General features: G+C 32.5%; 1 protein-coding gene across 1 annotated transcript in view; it reads left to right on the top strand.

Moving 5' to 3' along the window:
- PolrMT (mitochondrial RNA polymerase) overlaps positions 1-20221 on the top strand; it is a 32144-nt gene that overhangs the window by 8402 nt on the left and 3521 nt on the right. The window contains exons 9-22 of the mRNA XM_085952939.1: positions 2224-2364; positions 3347-3465; positions 4047-4218; positions 5758-5879; positions 7795-8010; positions 11266-11415; positions 11751-11948; positions 12774-12983; positions 14359-14513; positions 15326-15477; positions 17106-17265; positions 19012-19141; positions 19230-19373; positions 19942-20113. Of these exons, the coding sequence (XP_085809065.1) occupies positions 2224-2364; positions 3347-3465; positions 4047-4218; positions 5758-5879; positions 7795-8010; positions 11266-11415; positions 11751-11948; positions 12774-12983; positions 14359-14513; positions 15326-15477; positions 17106-17265; positions 19012-19141; positions 19230-19373; positions 19942-20113 (2241 nt within the window). The remainder of the gene's footprint in view (positions 1-2223; positions 2365-3346; positions 3466-4046; positions 4219-5757; positions 5880-7794; positions 8011-11265; positions 11416-11750; positions 11949-12773; positions 12984-14358; positions 14514-15325; positions 15478-17105; positions 17266-19011; positions 19142-19229; positions 19374-19941; positions 20114-20221) is intronic.

Below are 20221 nucleotides of genomic sequence, written 5' to 3'. Positions count from 1 at the left end.
TTGGCTTATTGCTTCGTGGGTCCCAGGTTTGAATCCTGGGTCTAACAAGTACACATATTGTTTTTCAATTTGTGTATGAGTCACAAGTATGGATCTAATAGGTTGAGCAAGTGGCTGACATACATTTATCGTAAAAACAAAAATCTGTCAATACAAACCTCCACTCTGTGGAGGCCCATATGATCCTATTAGGATCGGATACGGTCGAAAAGAATATTATTTTTTACTATCCTACAGTGGAGTAGTTGGCATAGCGCAGTGGGTGTGGGTTCGAATCCCACGTCTGGCAAAATTACATGTTTTTGCAATGTGTGTTTATTCCAGATTAACTACCATTCCTCATAAAAAGTCTGATAGTATAAGCCTCCATATGCTCCGCTGAGGAGATAATGGTATTTAATGTAACATAGTTCGTTGCCACCGGGGCATTTTAAATAATGTAATAATTAACGTGATATTTGCCATCTAAAAATTAATTGCGCATAATGCGCATTCCACTTCCCCGGTGCCAATGAGTTAGTTATCTAGCCGCAAACGCATTATTATTTTATATTAATTAAATGTTAGAAATCAAACATTTAAAAAAAAATCAGTGGACAACCCTCGTCCAATGTTGACATAATGAATTCTATTATTATCGGCCCATATTCATTATTATAGGCCGGCCAGGTGTTATCAATAATTATAATCATACACATTAAATAGTTTCTTAATTTGGATACCTATAAACAATTTTTGGATTGATTTAATTTTTAATACGTGTATTGTTTCAATGATATAAATAACACATATTTCACTTCCCGTTTTTATTTATTATCTATATTTACTATAATTTCGAAAATATATTTGGATGTTTGTATGTTTGTACCGTTGTGTCGGTTTTTGTTTATAAAAATCCACAGGCGCAGTCGGATTTCGACAACATTTGGAGGGTAGACGGCGGCTGACGAGCCGGAGTGCGTGGTTTTCGAATTTCAGATTGAACCCGCCTCTTCTTCTTCGTTACATACATATTAATTACATATTAATACTATTTATAACGTTTGTATATTGTGGATTCGATTTTAATTTAGTGTTTTTTGTTTGACCTTTACTCCTATTAGAATTATTTTCATATTGGCATATTGTATTGCAGATATTTTAGATAAATGTATCCACGAAGCGACCCTGTGCGAAGCCGGGTACTTCAGCTAGTGTTTTATATTGTTTTATTAATTTTATACTTTCATTTATTTCCTAAATGTGCGTCTATTGGGAAACCGCTTCAAGATTTGGATGGACGCCGCATTGTAAATTTTAATTTATTTTTTAATCGCCTCATTGAAATATCAAGTCATTCAATTTTTTTTTCATGACTATGGCAAATTTATTTATATTTTCCGAAGTTAGAAGAGGATCTGTATCTGAATTTGTTATTAAGTGTAATATGTGTGACTTATCGTTTACTCTCAGTACGGATGAACCTAAAGCGAAGCAAAAAGGGTTAAACGTATAATTTGTAATGAGCTTAAGAAAATTATTAAAATTATATTTGTTCACACTTTCGTTTTTTTTTGTATTCATACACACCGAATTTGCCGTGGGAAAATTATATAATACATAAGTATATATATTTCAAATACCTCAGAAACCTACATAAGTATTAGATTTTTTTTTGAAAAATATTTGCACTGAATTTGATTCTACAATATGATAGGTTCAAGAAAATGTATCACTTCACAAATTCAGAATATCAATAATATGACGTTCTTATTTGGAGGTCTACTATTTTTATTGTTATAATTTATTCTACCTACTACCTACAAAAATTTATATAATTTGTTAGGAAAAAAATATTATTTATTAAATAATACTTTCGAAACCCCTGATTTCGCTCAAACTTCGCTTAGGCGGCAGACAGCAGACAGCAGCATATTGCACGTGTACATTAAAATGTTATAATATAATACTTCTATATACCTATACAATAACATGTTTATTTTGTTCCAATGCTTGTCGCTTACGTCAAATTTGATTCTTGCAAATGAACCCATAAGCCTTAAGCTAATTTAATCTTATTAGGTTTAGTAATATTTTTTCAGCTTCACTTTCATGATCCGCATCCATAGAAGAAAAATTTTCTTCCAATACCTATGCTTTTTTCACAGTATGACAGTTATATTACATATAAGTTGGTTGATAAAATCTTAAATAATTTTTAATATGCTATTACGGCTATTTCAGAGAGAAAAATTGGAGCAATGTGAACAAGAATGGAGAGACGTAATGCATAAAGCGTTTGTACGCAATCTAACCACTCTCAAGGCACAGTGTAAATCATCACATCATCCAATTAATATATATCCATATCTTAACATATTGGAGGTATGTATATTGTCAACCACAATGTATGTCAATGTATGCAGTTTCATGATAACAATATTTTTGCTTGAATTGATTGCAATGCGATAATTCTCATTCGCTGAGAGCATTAATTGGAACATTTTGAATGAACTTATTAAGTATGAGGTATGTTCTGTCACCGCCAAGGCCGACTATAGTCAGACCGGGGCACTGAATAGTGAGTTACGATGGTAGTGCTAGTTATTGATTATCTTCGAATGCATTGCGGCAGTGGCGAAGGGTGGAGGCAGGCTGTGAAGATCTGACAATTAATAGTGTACACTAAACTTTGCCAGTCATACTTATTTGTTTTCATTGAACGAAGAATACAATTTGCAAATGTTGCTAGTTAGATTTTAAAATTCAATTTAACCCACACTTCAAATAATTTGGCAGTAAATGAAGATTTTCTATCGAATATTTCATTCAAATCAATTAATGTTTTACCAATTTATAACAATCATAATTTTACCATATTGCATTTTGAAGTATAAGCAACAACTGGCACAACAATTTGCAGTTTCGTGCCCCGGACGGAATATAGTCGGCTTGGTCACCTCCATTATGTGAGTCTTATAATCCGATGCATTATTATGAATGCATTAACGTGACTCAATTCTCCTGACCCTTTTTGAATGGCATGAGAGTCTATCCCACGTGACAGAGATTCGCGCAATTTTTGTTGTCTTGTGCAGGAGAGATTCGTCACTCATCCTATCTCATCGCCTATAATAAATATGTGTTATAATCATGGATTTAGTCAATAAAAGCGTAATGTTAATAAACTCAGGTCCGTCCGTATGTAAATAAATTTTACGGCATATTTTTTTCACCGTTTAAACACCCTTGTGAAGAGATCCTATCCCCAAGCTTTCTGTCATTCTGATAGCGCGTAACCGCAAGGCTTTATGTTAGAGTACAAAATATATATATGGTATCATTGAATGTGTAAAACTGTTTTCAGGCAAATGACATTATAGAATTGATGATAGCCGAGATAAGGAAAATTGCTCTGGGAAGTGAAACATTCAGCCCTGCAATGAGGTCACTTCAAAAAGAATTGGGATTAAAAATTTACTACAAGTATGTCTTTTTAAACAATATATTATATTATTTCCATTATTATTACTTAGTATATCACCTCTGGGTTGTATTTTACAACTATTTGCATAATCTAGTCATACCACGCTTTGATCATTGATTTTTTGTAAATTTTTGTCAATCTACTGAATTTAATTTTTTTTATCTGTTTACACTGCAAAACACTCTTTTTCATAGACTAATATTTGATAAAAGGCAATGTCTTGCTATTACCTTCTATTACCTATTATAAAATATATACTTTTACACTGTAAAAGATTTTATAAAATCTGTAGTAAGATGGCAAAACACGATATGTCCGTTTATCTAAATTGTTCAGGAGAGCAATTTTAAACACTGGACATATTATCACATATTCATACAGTTTATTTCTCTCAATCTATAACACCTAGGCATAACATATTTTGATATCTTGTAGATCTCAATAAGACAAGTCTGAAGATATGTATAACTCAATTTGAAAAAAAAAAATGGCATATCATGTTTTGCCATCTTACTACAGAAATATTCTCCATAAAATTTGTCAAAGAAATTTGATAGTCTAATACGAATTTTATTTTTAGGTATTTGGTTGAAAAAAAAGTGAAGAATGGAGTTATGGATAAGATATTAAAATTGTATGAAGAGTATTGTGATTGGTATATAACCAGATATGAGACTGATAGACCCACTGAACAGACTGCTCGCAGAAAATGGCAGCAACTTGTCCACGATAACAGAGCAGGAGCTTCCTTGGTAAATATATTAAAGCTTAACGGGCGTATGTATAGTAGTCGTTATTTAAAAAATAGCCACTAGTCAAGTAGTGGGAATGGGAAAACTGGGCGCCAGGACAATTGGGTGCCGCACTGTCGAATGAAATAAATAAAAGTTCATTATGATTTTATACAGAAAATAGATAAGGAATTTTAATCAGTTTCTATCTAATACTTAGTAGTTTTAATTCATTTTGCTCTTGATGTAATGTTTTTTATTGCGGATTGAGAATTATCACGCCTGGGGCTTTATATAAAAATAAAATCTTCTCGCTGGAACTTAAATATATTCACAATTAACTCATTATTCACGTGTGCATATTTAAATTCTCACCAAGTATTAAATAATAATAATATAATAATTTAAATATAAATAATAATATTAAATATATGTTTTAAAAGTACCTATAATTCACGAACGTCCATTTATTATCGAATTTCATTCGATTGTGTGGTGCTCAGTTGTCACGCTGCCGAATCGTCCTAGACCCTGAGTAGTGACTAATGGGTTGCGTGTGCTTGTTGATGCAAGTACGTGGCGATGATTTTGGCAAATATTGAAACAAATGCGAAAGCTGGTCCGTTACTGTTTCTATTGTCACCTGTGGGTGACATAGTGAAGCTTTGAACTGGCTGCAAGAAGTCACATTGTATATCAAAGACATTATCTGTGGTATTGCCTGTCTCAGTAAATGTCGGACCTCCAAAGTAAACTCATGTAATCTAACCTAATTTAATCTAAGTGACTGGTCCCCGTTCAATTTCTGGTTTCTCTCTACTGCGTGAACGCATAAAATGAATTATTTGAATAATAAATTCAGTGATTACAGTGTTCCCTACAACTCAAATTAACTGTACGCCCTTCAACAGATTGTATGATGTCGGGTGGATACATCCCGGATTAATGGATAACCATCCTATAATTAATACAAATTATACTTCGGACTACTTTAAACGCAGTGTGTGCATTTAGACTTTAAACACTAATAATATAACTATGTAATAATAAAGTTAACATTTTATGTCTTGCAGTTTTCATACTATTAATTTATTACCATTGTACTATGACGATTAAAAATATTTCAATAATTTTCGGTAAATCGGAATTTAAAAAAATTTGATCGCGGAAAGCATCGGGGCCTTACAGTGTGCATCAGTATTAATAGTTATTAGTATGTGGCGAATAAATTACTGGTAAAAACACAATTGTTACACTTGAAAATACACTCATACACAAGAGACATACACATACAATACAATAAATTAGAATTTACAAGGTAATTTTGTGCAGTAAATGTTTACATATTTATAAATATAATGTAACTATTTAATGGCTTGTTGGGACAATAGCCCAAATTTAAAATCTGAAGAAATTATATAAATTTTATTTTTGCGCTCATCTTGGAACCCATGTTTTGAATTGAAATAGATTTACTGGTTTTTATATCATTTTCAAATACATAATTATATATAGAAAAGGTTGTCTAAACACAATAGTTCTTTCTGCTTATTCTTGCAGGACATGGTGGAAACCGAATGGCCTAGGACGATTACTGTTTCTCTCGGAAAATTTTTGTACAACATCCTTCTGAATGATATTAAAATAGACATCGATATTCTGAAGAAGTCTTCCAAAAACCCGTGAGTTTAAAAGAAAATGCTATCTTAGACATACGTACATAATATTACTGTAATATTTTTATAACTGTCAACATAACATATTATGTTATTCAGAATTTTTTCGCCGACCACATCGTCTAAGACCTAAGTCATAGGTTCTCAACCAATGGGTTGTTTTCTTAGGGAGTTCACAAGATATTTTTGAGGAGGTCACATACTACTAAAGAGTAATGTTAAAACAACATTGACTATGATGCAAAATTCAATACAATCAATATTCATATTTTAAAATTGTGTTGGTATTAGAATAACATTGTTGAACATCACAAAAGTAATTTCATATTGGTATTGGTGGTTACTCGACTTTTCCTGCACCCCATCTCCAATGTAGTCGCAAATATCGCAATTTTCGGTGATTAACTCTTTTACTCCCAGCTGATTTAGCCTAGCATATGCGAAAACTCCCAAGCGTTTTTTGACAAAAAATCGTCGATTTAGTTTTTTTTAAATAACTAATTCTACACATATTTAAAAAATTTGAAACTTTTTTTGTGTGTTCTCAATGGTGTATAAAGCAATAATAAGTAATAATATTGATAGTTTACATCAATAAAACAAAAGAAAAAAATAATGTATCAATATTTATTTAGAAATGAACGGATAAAACTATGTTTGAACAACAAAACAAGTGTGACAACATTTTTTTATTTATAATTGATTTATCAAATTGTATAATATAATCTATCCTTATGTAGTAACAGAAAAAAAAATAAACAAATTATTATTTATCTATGACATAGAATTTTTATAAAGTAATCAAAAAAAATCATATAGTGTCCAAGGTATTCAAGAATATTATTCAATTCACGAAATCGCAAGAGAATTCGATACAGTATCGACGACTAACTGATATGGGAATGAAGTAATTTCAAAAAATAAGTCTCAAAGCACTAAATCATTTATAATAATATTTATATTCATGTATTTTTTCACCATCTTACAAAAAGTACAGTGGCATCCATTGTTAGTTCAAAAATTACAAAACTCATTTTGTAATGTGATATATGAATCATAAAACAACTAAAAGAAATATCAGAATTTAAAATGTGTCATAAAAATAATGTTTTATTATTTTTATGACCCTCTTTGGTCTCGAGTTCGACAGCAAGAGCAATTATGACTTGTGAGTTATTAGGGTATGCCAAATTATAAACAAGTGCGGCACTAAAATAAATATTAGTCATGCCCAACACAGAGTGAATATAATGCTTTGTCTACATGAGACGAAATATGACGGGAAAAAATTTGGAATAAATCGTAAATTTGGTTCCAAACTTTCGGCCGATGGATCGGCCCAGATGGAGTTTTCGCATAGGTATGGTGGGCCGAAATATCGGCCCCGTGGGAGTAAAAGGGTTAAACTTATTGACTGAGAATTGGAGAATTCAGTTGAAAGTGGTAACAGATAAATTTGCAACGAACAACATACACAAGTAAAAACAAGTAAGTTATTGGTATTAATATTACCATTTAGTCTTCAAGAGAATAGAAAAGTGTAATGTTTGACAGTAAACAAAACATGAATAGTGGTGGATAAAGTATGGTGACATGTAAAATTTTGTTTTACGACTGTTTAATGTGTCTTTTTTGACCATGGCCGATCCTAATAGGATCATAATTTAGTTGACTTATAAAAAGAGTTCACAACTTAGAAAATGTCAGGAGCCGGTAGTCTAAGTGAAAGGAATACCGTTATTATTATTGTCAATAATCTTTTGAGGGTATTAAAAATCCATTAAATATATCTGTGTTCTGTCTACGTGGCTGCGCGAGTCTTTCTACCATCAGATACTAGAGTGGTCTTAAATCATCCTTTTTGATTAGGATGGTTACGCTGTTTTACATTATGGTGTAATGTATTTGTTTATTTTTGCAGTAAACACATGCCCCTGCTATACAGCATATATAGAAGCCAGAGTAAAATTCGCTTCCAGGAAGTGAAGCCCCATCCGATGCTGACACGCCTTCTGAGGGAGAGTGTCCCTCCCACTCTATGCATGGAAACGACCCTCGTGCCTTCTCTCTCGCCACCCATGCCCTGGATCAACATCCATCACGGAGGCTATTTGCTATCCAAAACGTATTTCATGAGGTAATCACCAACCGCATCGCATTACTTTAATTAATACTCTATTTGAACTCAATAATGTTTTATAGGTTCAGTAACACATAATTTAAAGTGTTTTCCATCACAGAATCATTGTTACCGCCTAAAGCATGGCATCCTCAGAGGATCCAATTTCATGAGGCCAGAACGATTATCGGGCGGATTCACAGATATGAGCAAGTCGACTACGAGACAGAAATTCTAGCCCGTAAGAAATTTTATAGTCACCCTTTTGAAACTTCGCCAACAAAGTCTAAACTAAATAAGTATTATTTAATAAATACTTACGTATTAATGATAATTACTTTTCTCAGCCTTAATAATTTTGTCATCAGCCTTGTCATTAAATTCGTACCTACCTACCTAGCGTTACAATCATTGACCTAAACTCTAAAGCTTCATTAAATTCACTTGCATACCTAATAATTACCATAGCAGCATTTATATTAAATTCATTATATAATAATATAAATTCATTCATTCAAAGCCATTCAATGTCTAATGTATTTAGTTTAAAATTATGTATATTAACATTTTATTTATAAGAATATGTTGTGTGTTCATTATGTAGTTCAGATATTTCAAAATAATACCTACCACCCAGCAAAGGTTAATTCATTCGAGCTCTGCCCTTTCAAGACGTCGGCCGCGCATGGCCTACGTCGCAGCTAAATTTATTAATTTTATAATTAATATTATTCGTGATTCGGTTTTCGGGCTCTTGAGACGGCACGCCGTTATTCTTGAAATCCGCATTGTCAATCAACCATGTCCCTGAAAAAAGAAGCAAGATGATACCTACCTCATCTGCCACACTATCACAGGTCCGGGAGGGGTACCAGATCCTACGTCAGACCCTCCCTCATCTTTCGGAGATGACAACATGAGTACATCGTTTTATTCTGTGCAGTGAACTATTTTATTAAATATTTGACTAAAGATTCAATCAACAGATGTCACAAACAGAAAATTAAAAAAAATATTTAAAATGCTGTACCTACTTACTATTTTTTTTTGTATGATATTTTTAATGTCCAATATTTTATACTGTTTGGTAAGAATCCCTGTTATCTAATATTTTCACTCTGCAGCGAACTTATCTCTTAACACATTTAATACCAGAGATCTTCAATAGATGCCCTAATATACTGTAAAAAAAACATTACTAGGTACATGTTCAAACACGCTAATTTCTCATGTTTGGGCACCAATGGGTTAAGTAATCGGTACTCAAAATAATTTTACTTTGTCAGAAACAAGTAAATGACATTAAAAACTATACATGTTTGTTTGTTGTCTGATTATAATATCTAATTTAATGAGACCTGTCAGATTTCTTCCAATCTTTGCTGCTACGTGCACTCGCACACTAATCACAATTTACTTGAGTAATGCGTGATTAGTGTTTAGTGATTAGTGACATTCTATGTATCAGGGTCTTAGTCTTGTCAGTATAGAATTGACAATGATATAAATATTCAAGCACTAACAGAACGCATTTAGGGTTACACGTAAATTGTACGTAAAACATTTCACCGTGAGCTTTCTTATCGGAAAGAGATGACCGTATACTATACAGCAGGGATTCTTAACCTTTTTGCGGTAGCTGGCGCATTTGAGATTTTGATAATAATGGCGGGCGCACGTCGGATTACTAAAAAAACAAGATTTAAGTATTACATTTGTGTTACATTTATTATATCGGTAGATTATACATTTATTTACATTTAAACGCCTATGAGGGCATTTACTAAAGAAGCATAAAACACCCATACAGTTGCATATAGAAAATAAAAAGAGATAAAATACAATAAAGAGTAAAAAAAAATATTCAAAATAACACAGGTTATTAGTGCGATCTTTGACATTGCATTTCACTTACTAACTTTTCAAAGTCAGGAGTGTAAGATGATAATCCCAATCGTAAACAATTATCAAGGTTGGCATTAGTAAGTTGAGATCTTGTTTTTCATTTTATTATGTTCATGGTGGAAAATAAAGATTCGCACAAATATGTAAAACCAAAACAGGATTTCATTTAGTAAGCTCCATTTTTCAAGAGGGTACTTTTTATGGTCAGCTAAATTCCAAATGTTTCCGTTGGATTTTAAGATAATGTCATTTGAAATATCTAAAATTTCTTAAATTTTTTGTGTCTTGAAGAATTTCCGCTTCTCTGTATTGAAATGATTTAAAAAAAAATGTACTACTTAAAGATAATAGAAATTTTCTTGAATCTATTTTCAAATTGCTCTAAAATCGTCTAAAAATGAGTAATAAATAATTTTACATCAAAAATAATTTGCCTATCACTTTTTTCATCCTTGGAAAATGTACAAGAGAATTTTTCGAATAAATATTTATCCAAAACTGTATTTTAGCTTTGAAGGCTTTTATAGAGCTAATCATTTCTGCTATAGGTATCTTTATTTTTCAAGATTTAAATTATTTATTTTTCACAAATATCAGTCAAAAAAGCCAAGACCATCCGCCAATGATGGTTATCTAATTAGTTATTCGAATGTTTGACCTATTGAAATGATTTTTTTTTAATCTTTCCTAGAAGACCAAAAAATCGGCCAAGAGCTTTACCCTTAACCATCATTATTCATCAAGAAGCATTATGTGCCAAAATATTATCCTTTGAACATGTCATGAATGTCGTTCTGAAAATAATCAATAATATTCGAACTAATCCTTTAATCACACAGAATATTTAATATTCGGTTAGTATAAAACGTTTGTTGTGTGGATAGTCCTGATTTTAGTTGATCAATTTTCCCTTTTCTCAACTCTGCCGAGGGCGCACAAAACGGGCACGCGGTTAAGCTATACAGTCTCCAATTTTATTAGATTGAATATGAACATTAATTCAATTTTCATAGCTGATTTTGGCAAAATTCAAGAATGAAAACCTATCCTAACCTAACCTCACCCAACCTAACAAATAATCCAGTATATCGGTTATTTTCAAAATTTGTTTGCAGCTGGCTTCATGTAAAGTATAAACCGACAAGAACCGTGTTTTATTTAGACATGAATTTTATGTGAGTACTGTACGACCCAAAGAGGTTGGACGGTCTTTAATATAAGGCCACATATTTCCGATACAACATTTCACGGTGAAGTGTGATACGGTGAACTGCATATGTCCAAGTTTCTGGACACATGCATTTAGACGGCTACAAACAGTGATCACCATATTTTCATAATGTTAATAAATGATTTACTTATCTTTAGGGTTATTAGCGGTGCATCGCTTCAGGTTTCGCGGCTGGAAAGTGCGCCTCTCCAATCTCTTTACCCGTCTTTGGACAGTCTCAATCAACTGGGATCTGTACCCTGGACTATCAATCAACCCGTACTCGATATACTCATTGAAGTTTTCAGGTAAACAAATAACTGATTCTAAACCTATTCATGTCATTTTGAGTAATTTGTAGGTATTTAAAGCGATGCATAAATTTCATAGTATACAACACAATATCATTATACCAAGCAATAGCAAATTGTCTCTTGAAAAATAATGTTTGCAACAAATTAATAAGCAGCATACTAGTAAACTAAACTGGTTTATTTTTTGTCGCATATGTAATCTACCAAGAGAAAAATTAATAAATACGTATTATGGATGATATTATTCTTTATTGAATATTTAACCCAATCTGTGTTTGTAAAATATTGCTATGTTAATAGCGTTGTTGATTGATTTGTTGTATTTTTAGGTCGGGAGGGTCCCGAGAGCTGAGTGTGGCTCGGCCGGCGAGTGCCGCACCTTTGCCTCCGCCTGCCGCCGCTTCCCTTCCTCGAAAAGAAAGAGCTTTAGTCCTAAAACAGCGTGCCCTCCTTGCTCGCTCCCGCCAAGAGTTACATTCTCTGTGGTGTGATTCACTTTACAAGCTATCGCTCGCTAACCATTATAGGTATTTAAACCTCGGATGTAATAAAATTTAAATGCCATATTATCATCAGTGTAAGTGGAATACCATGAAAGAGCCAAATGTTTAAAATACATTTTTTGTTGCATTCTGTTTACGAGACAAAAAACGTGTAATAACCAATAGTTTTCTAGTTATGAGGTAGTGAATCAATACCGCATATGAACCATATTGTGGAGGAACCGTATTTAGAGTTACATGAAAGTAAACATGCATAATAACAAAGTTTTTTGTCTCTCCTGAACATTTTTATAATAATGGTTCATTCGCATTATTGCAATTACACCGATGGATGATATATTTCAATTTTCAATGGCCAGGATTACACACACTTGTTGAGCAACGCTCTTACTAATGGCTTTGGTGGATGTCACAAGTAGGATGAAAGAATATCATGGATGTGACGTATATTTGCCCGCGTTGTATGGGTATTTTTTGCAGAAATGGTAGATATGCCAGATGACAGGAGAAAGCGCATTGATCCCTTTTTTTTAACTCAGGTGGTACACTTACCCAGTATAGTAAGGATTTACAAGTTTGTCATGAACTCACTCAAGATGGAACAAGCCATGATGAAGGATTGATACGGCTTAATGAAACATCTCCAAACTACCAACAAATAACTAATTAAACTCATAATTACACCAGAACATTTAATTATCATGGTCACAGTAAAACCCCATTAATTCTAACACATTCAATTCGAAATTCCCCCTACTGTTTATTATATCAGTCGTTTTATCTCTCATCTTGTAGTTTATTGTTATAAATTCCTCCATTGCATTTACGATTATGTCACATTTTCTGCAGAGATGAGATATTCTGGTTACCGCACAACATGGATTTTCGAGGCCGCGTCTATCCCTGTCCCCCGCACCTCTCTCACCTGGGTTCCGACACGTCACGTGCGTTGATGATTTTCGCACGGGGAAAACCCCTGGGTCCTGACGGACTGCGCTGGCTAAAGCTCCATTGTGTTAATCTCACTGGAACCATGAAGAAAAATACTATCGATGAACGGTTTGTGCAAATATTCTATCTACATTGCAATCTAAAATGGAATTTCGCCTATTGAATTAATATACCGGGTGTGGAGAACTACGAGGTTCTAAGTGTTTGTCCTTGGCGAAACAAAAGTAACAATGAGGCAGCTTAGAATACTAATTTATTGCTAGATTTATTTTCTCAAGGATGAACACTTAGAACCTTGTAGTATTAGGCTTACGATATATAGGGAATGGGACAACTGGACGCCGCACTGTCGTAGACACGTATACAGAACGTAGACGAGGAATTTTAATCAGTTTCTATCTACTACTTAGTAGTTTTAATTCATTTTACTCTTAACATAATGTTTTTTTTATTGCGGATTGAGAATTATCATGCCTAAGGCTTTATATATATATTATATAGTGCATATTTAAATTCTCACCAACTACTAATCATAATTATAATAATTTGAATATAAATAATAATATTAAATATATTTTTTAAGTAGGTACCTACCTATAAGTACCTAAAGTCTATTTAATTTCGTTTGTTCTGGCGCCAAATCGTCCTAGACCCGATATACAATATTAAAATCGGTACTGTTCGGTTATACGGAATACAGCGGAAAACGCATTTTGAAAATAGCCGATAAACTGGATTATTTGTTAGTTTGGGTTAGTTTAGGTTAGGTTAGGTTAGGTTTGGTTTGGTTAGGTTATCCTAACAAATAATCCAGTTTATCGGCTATTTTCAAAATGTGTTTTCCGCTGTATTCCGTATAACCGAACAGTACCTTAAAATCTTATAAGATATTTTGAGATATATGTAACATTTTTTGTCACGCCGGATATTGGAATTTTGATATAAACATGTAAGTACATTATTTCATTTTATACAGTATTTTTAAAACAAAATTAAATTTTCACTACTAAATAGTAAGTTCCACACCACATTTGCACCGGGCTTGTTCATGTATCATTCAACCAATAGTAAGGAATATTTTAATTATGTATGTTTGTAAAAAAATAATAAATAACAAAAGGGTGCATGTTTCAAATTTACATTCATGTCTTTGACCACGGCCGATCCCATGTAATATGAGGCCATATTTGAGCATATTAACAAAATTTCTCCCAGGATATTTTTTTTACTTTTTTGCTCTGCCAGATGCATGATGAAATCTAAAAATTTAGGGCTTCACTATGTTAATTAAAAAGGTCAAATCTTGGACAAAATTTTTAGTAGGGCTGACATTAGCCTATTTTTTTGCTCTTTCTAGTCAGGAGTGAGGCCCACCTGTTATTGACCTATTCTGTTAACTTGTCCACTTTATTATTACACGCAATATGAGGTTGAATTGTAGTATGTATAAGTTAATGGTAATATCAAAATATATTTTATGCAGGTATGAGTATGCTGAGAAGATTCTCGATGACATAATTGATTCGGCTGACAAACCGTTGGTTGGGCGTCGCTGGTGGATACAGTCTGATGATCCTTGGCAGACATTGGCGTGTTGTATGGAAATTGCCAAAGCGCTTCGCTCTCCTGACCCAGAAAGTAAGACCCGAGATAACAGATTTGTAAAAATTTTGACTATTAATGCCACGCACACGATAACCACTTGCGGGTTCAACAGTAAAATGGTTTTACCGAAGTCCAGGTGTCAATTACTAGAATACAATTCTGGACTACCTTGTCCGTCAAGAAAGCGACTAGGCAAGGTAAGGCATTATGAGCAACAGCTAATTATGGGTGTTTTCAATGCCGTGGTTAGTTGCATCCGGCCGTTTCCAAAAGATTTTTAGTGTGGTTGGATTGGGCTACTTATCCAGTGGAAAATTTAATGTTCTGTTTATTGGCACCATGAAATATGACGACAGTAAACAAGATGGTGGCGTTTTTTATAATTTTAATGTTATAATGTATGTATGACACACAATTGTTGATTTTTTTTGTTATCATTCATCAAAATATTCCAAGTAATGAGTACCTAGCTTATTGTATAAAACTTGTTTTACACTTGTAACTCTAATGCAAGGCATTTTTATATTAATGTCCATCAATGAAATTTTCAATGAAATTTCATTGCTTCCGTCAATATTTTGACAGCTGTCAGTGGTCACTGCCTTCTATACTTGATTCTGTAAAATTTACTCTCACATGACAGCTCGTTATGTATGAATACAGAAAGCGACGCGGTCATAAGAAAAGTAATCTATGGTTAAGGTATCCTTTTCGGTGACTTATAGGCGCCTAAAGTTTGGTTCTGCATCTCACTCGAAGAAGTAATAATTATGTTTTGAAATAATTAATATGTATTGCCACATAATATGGTAGTTAACTGTGGATTGGTGTTGGGATTGTTTTAGAATACATCTGCCATTTCCCCGTCCATCAAGACGGATCATGCAATGGCTTGCAACATTACGCTGCTCTGGGCAGAGACAAGTCGGGAGGCTTCAGCGTTAACCTGTCCCCTGCAGGCAGGCCGCAAGATGTGTACAGTGCTGTTGTCACCTTGGTAATGCCATCATTGGTTCTTTCATACTGGATTATGCACCTCTGTTTAGGTACTGCTGGGAATTCTACAATAATTCAACATGTTTGATTATTGTAGTTACTGTACAATTTTTATTTTAAACATTGAATGATACCGAATCCTGAAAAGTGATCATTTTTAATCTAGTTAATCCAAGTCATAGTAGATAATAGACAAAAAATATTTGTTTATCTATAAAATATCTAAAATTATGCCATTAAACCATAAACCATAATATGCTGGAATGAAATGCTAATAGAAATGGCGTATTTCAAAAAAATACTATCTTATTCTTAGGTCAATAATTATTATAAAACAATCATTATTCGTAGGATGTTTTATCACATTTGAATGGTCAAAGACATAGCTTATAGTCAGTATCTTTAGAATTATCTTCAATGTGTTAATCGTGCCCATTTTTAAAATAATAAAATGCCTAATTCTTGTCAAATTTGGGATCACAGAGATTATAAATATAATTTTTATCGTAAATATTTCACTATAATAATGTCAACATAAATTTTACTAATGGTTTTATAAATGTGTCTAAAATTAATGAATCTAAAAAATCTTAACACCACTGCACATGGATGTACTGAAATATGACTATATTCTAAAACATTAGATCGAGAGGTTTAAAAGAATACTTTTTTATGTAATAAAAATACTATATTATGCAGTCATCAAATGTTTAAAATAAATATAAAGGATAATAAGGCTTCAAAATTATATAAATAGATTATCTACAACGTTTAAGCAATGTCCAGTCTTATGCTCTGAAAATACCATAAAAACTCCATTTCGACCTACGTGGCGTACGTGGGCCGTTAACAAATATTTTTTTTCGATTATGGTTTGGTTTAGATTGAATTTTAAAAAACTAACCAACATCATCTGAAATATGTATTATTAATTTAATGAAAACAAATATGTATGACTAAAAACTGTGCACTATTTTTGTCAGATCTCCTATAGCATACCTAAACGATTATGGTTTGGCTTAGGCAGGGTTTAATTGAATTTTAAAACTAATCTGCACTATCTGCAAATTGTATTCTTAGTTCAATGAAAACAAATAAGTATGACTGACAAAGTGTAGTGTGCACTATTTATGTCAAATCTTAACAGCTTTCTTTCACCCCTCGCCTCTGGTATACGCAGGGGTGTTGCATCAATATTTTTTATTCGATCCACATGTATTCGTCTGTCCATAAATATATTATCATCTATTGTAGTTAGTAGCTGTCAAGTGATTTGTATAACATCACGATTTCTACTCTACAGTCCTTGTGATGAGGCAATTCATAAATTAATATCTATCACATTAATCTATAAATAATATTGTCAGTCTTACAATGTACAAACTTCTCCTTGGGATGAAGGTTGGTGAATCGGTATTTGTATGTAATGTGCATAATATACTGCAATGCTAATAGAACATTGAAGATTTATTCAAAGCTTACACATTGTACCTACATACACGCAATGAATATTTCTGGACATAATCGATTGTTTAGTCTCTTGCAGAAGGATTATATAAATCTTATTTAATAGTGAGCGTATAGCTAGTGTAATCCTTTAATTATAACGTTTTCATTAATCACTTACAGGTTGAAGCAGCTAGGGCCCGAGATGAAGAAAATGGAGTAAAAATTGCCAAAGAGTTGAAAGGATTTGTACAGAGAAAAGTTATCAAACAAACTGTCATGACAACTGTATACGGAGTTACCAAATTCGGAGCGAGGTTGCAAATTGCAAAGCGGCTCAAAGGTAATATCGACTGTTTAATCTTTAAACCGGCCTACTACACTTAGGCAAATGGTTCAGGAAGGAGAAAAAACTTAATAATTTAACTATCGAGTGGAATTTAACGATTCCAAAAATACACTTGGCATTTTTTTTTTACAAATAAGCTGCACTATGAATTAATGCACTATTTTAGCTTCCATTTTATGTATATATAAAGAGCGGGGTTGTTCCATTTACGGTATTGGAAATTTGGTACCTACAGTTGGCTGTTTTGTGTGAAGAACGATAACGCATTTATTTATAGGTTTAGGAATTTCAAATTTTGTGTGAGCATAGAAAACATGCTTTATAACAAAATTCCATCAAAATCTCATTTTTGGTCAAAAGTGCAGTTAGCTGGTTTGCAGATTGAGCAGTCAATATGAATATTAAATGAACATGTACACTGTACTCTTTAAAAAGAAATTGTCCATGAATTGAAATTCCGTGTATCGAAATGTATATCTAATTCATCGTTATCTTGCCAACTGCCTAATTTTCATATTAAAAAAAGTTTATAAAACAAATTTTTATTTCATACACTGGCATATCAAATTTGTAGAATAATTTTTCAATTTTATTGTACCGTCAAATGGGGCGACATTGAAATCGAGGGGCTACTTTGATACTTTGAAAATGATTTTGAAATTGGCAACACAGTACCCACCGGAACGGTATAATTATAAGTTACCGGTCTATTTTAAAAGATATATCTATGGTCTACCTGTCAAACTACAAATACGGTAATTAAGTGTCCGATTTGTTGTATATCGGAATCCGTAAACATCAAGGTGAATTTGGTGTCTTATTTGAAGAGCTATAAAATGTGAGTACCCTTTTATTATCATCGTAGTAATCCAATGATTATTTAAATACTATAGTGATATCACTATTTCTTTTTCATATTTTAAATTCAAATTTATTGAGGTGAAGTACACTTTTGTGTAACATACTGATTTAGAGTATGGGGCGTCATTGATACGGGGTATCAAAGTCGCCCCCACACCTAATACCTATATTGAAGATGGTGTAGTTGCTAAATTTTAAGAATATTCTTGTGATTTTTTTTTAATTTCCATGTTTTTAATTTCAGAATAAGATGGTGCGACAGTACAAAAGAAAACTAAGTTCAAATTATATAATTTTAAGTTTTATTGGTTATTTTGTATTGTAATTTTGGTCTCGTATAAAAATGTTCCTAAATCTTTGTTGTTTACCCTGTACTTTTTTAATAACATGATGAATAAATGCTATAATGCAAATCTGTACATTTTTTTGTTTATTTTTTTGATTGAAAATACGTTTTCACATTTTTATTTTATTTAATGAGCTTGTAACTCCTGAAAAAAAAATTGAAAAAAAAAATGAAATATAGGGATGGGTTTGAAGTCCCACATATAAACTAATGAAAGCATAAAAAAAAATAGGTATCAAAGTAGCCCCACCCCATGGTGTGACTTTGATAGGGTACATTTTATTTTTTATTTCAATACGTATTCGTTAAAATTTCAATTTAATATTATTATTCGGTTGGTATTTATAATGCAATATTTACATTATTTTTTCAGTCTATTCCTATAGTCGGTTTTCAAAATATCGTAAATATAAAATCAAAATCGATCAAAGTCACCCCACTTTACGGTAGTGAAATTTTATAGAACGCGTGTATTTATATTATGGGTCATTTTTTTAATAATGCAATTAGACTAATGTGTATGACTGTTTCAGAAAATGATAATTTTCCAAAAGATCATGTCTGGGCAGCATCAAGTTACCTCACCGGGAAAACATTTGAGAGCATTCAAGAAATGTTCACATCCACGAAACAAATTCAAGACTGGTTTACCGAGTGCGCAAAGTATGTTCTTTGTCATATTATATGATAATTTCTTTTGATCATTCAAATATATTTTAGGCCTATGATATTAAAAACTTTTTTTTTCCAGAATGATTGCCGGAATATGCCATGAAAAAGTGGAGTGGGTAACTCCTTTGGGATTGCCTGTCGTTCAACCTTATCAAAAACCACCCAAGGCCAGTTTCTCTACAAGAGGAAACATTCTAGAATATACTTCATCTGACCAATTCGAGTATGAATAATGAATTTTTTGAATTCTTCACTTACACATATTTTTAAAATAGGTCTTACAAAGAATTTACACTGTAAGACACATAATCTGTATGCTCAGTCGATTGTTTCTTCTGGAGAGCTTATTTTAGCATGTGAATATAGTGTGACTAATAGTGTGTGTAGTAATATAGTGTGAGTAATTAAAAAATGGGTACACTTAACTAGGTGTAAGAGTTCACTTTATCAGCAAAAATGACTGCTGTAAAAAGCTCATTGATCCATGATTAATTGAAAAAACAAGATGTAACTCTGGCCTCACCACAGGATTTGAGTCTGCCATCTAGCGATCAACGAACACACTAACCACTCTTCCAATATGGAAAATAAATTCAAACAAATCACATAAGAACTTTCACTGCGCGGTATCATCAAAATGTTCTATTAATTAGAATAATAACTGATGACTTGTTGCAGTAATGAGTTAGCAGCGTTGAAAAGAAATTAAATCCAATCAAAATTAATTACGTTTTTTAATATTTATTATTGTTGCATCTAGATAATGTTAATTTTATATCATTTATTTTCAGGCAACCTTGTGTAATAAAACAAAAAAATGCATTTCCCCCCAACTTTATCCATTCGCTGGACTCTAGTCACATGATGCTGACTTCTATTCATTCCGAAATGAGTGATATTACTTTTGTGTCAGTTCACGATTGCTTCTGGACACACCCTTGTTCCGTTCCTATCATGAATAAGGTAATTACCATGTCTTTTTTCATATTGCTATAATCTATACCTCAGAGCTAGTATGTCATATGTATGATTTTGAAGAAAATTTTTGAGTACAGATTTTGTACCGATAAC

The sequence above is a fragment of the Rhyacophila brunnea genome, unplaced genomic scaffold, assembly GCF_057557595.1.
Source record: "Rhyacophila brunnea isolate RB1 unplaced genomic scaffold, BYU_Rbru_1.0 scaffold_3, whole genome shotgun sequence".
Classification (NCBI taxonomy): Eukaryota; Metazoa; Arthropoda; class Insecta; order Trichoptera; family Rhyacophilidae; genus Rhyacophila; species Rhyacophila brunnea.
The sequence above is the reverse complement of the archived record's forward strand: the minus strand, read 5'-3'. Positions and strand labels throughout refer to the sequence as shown.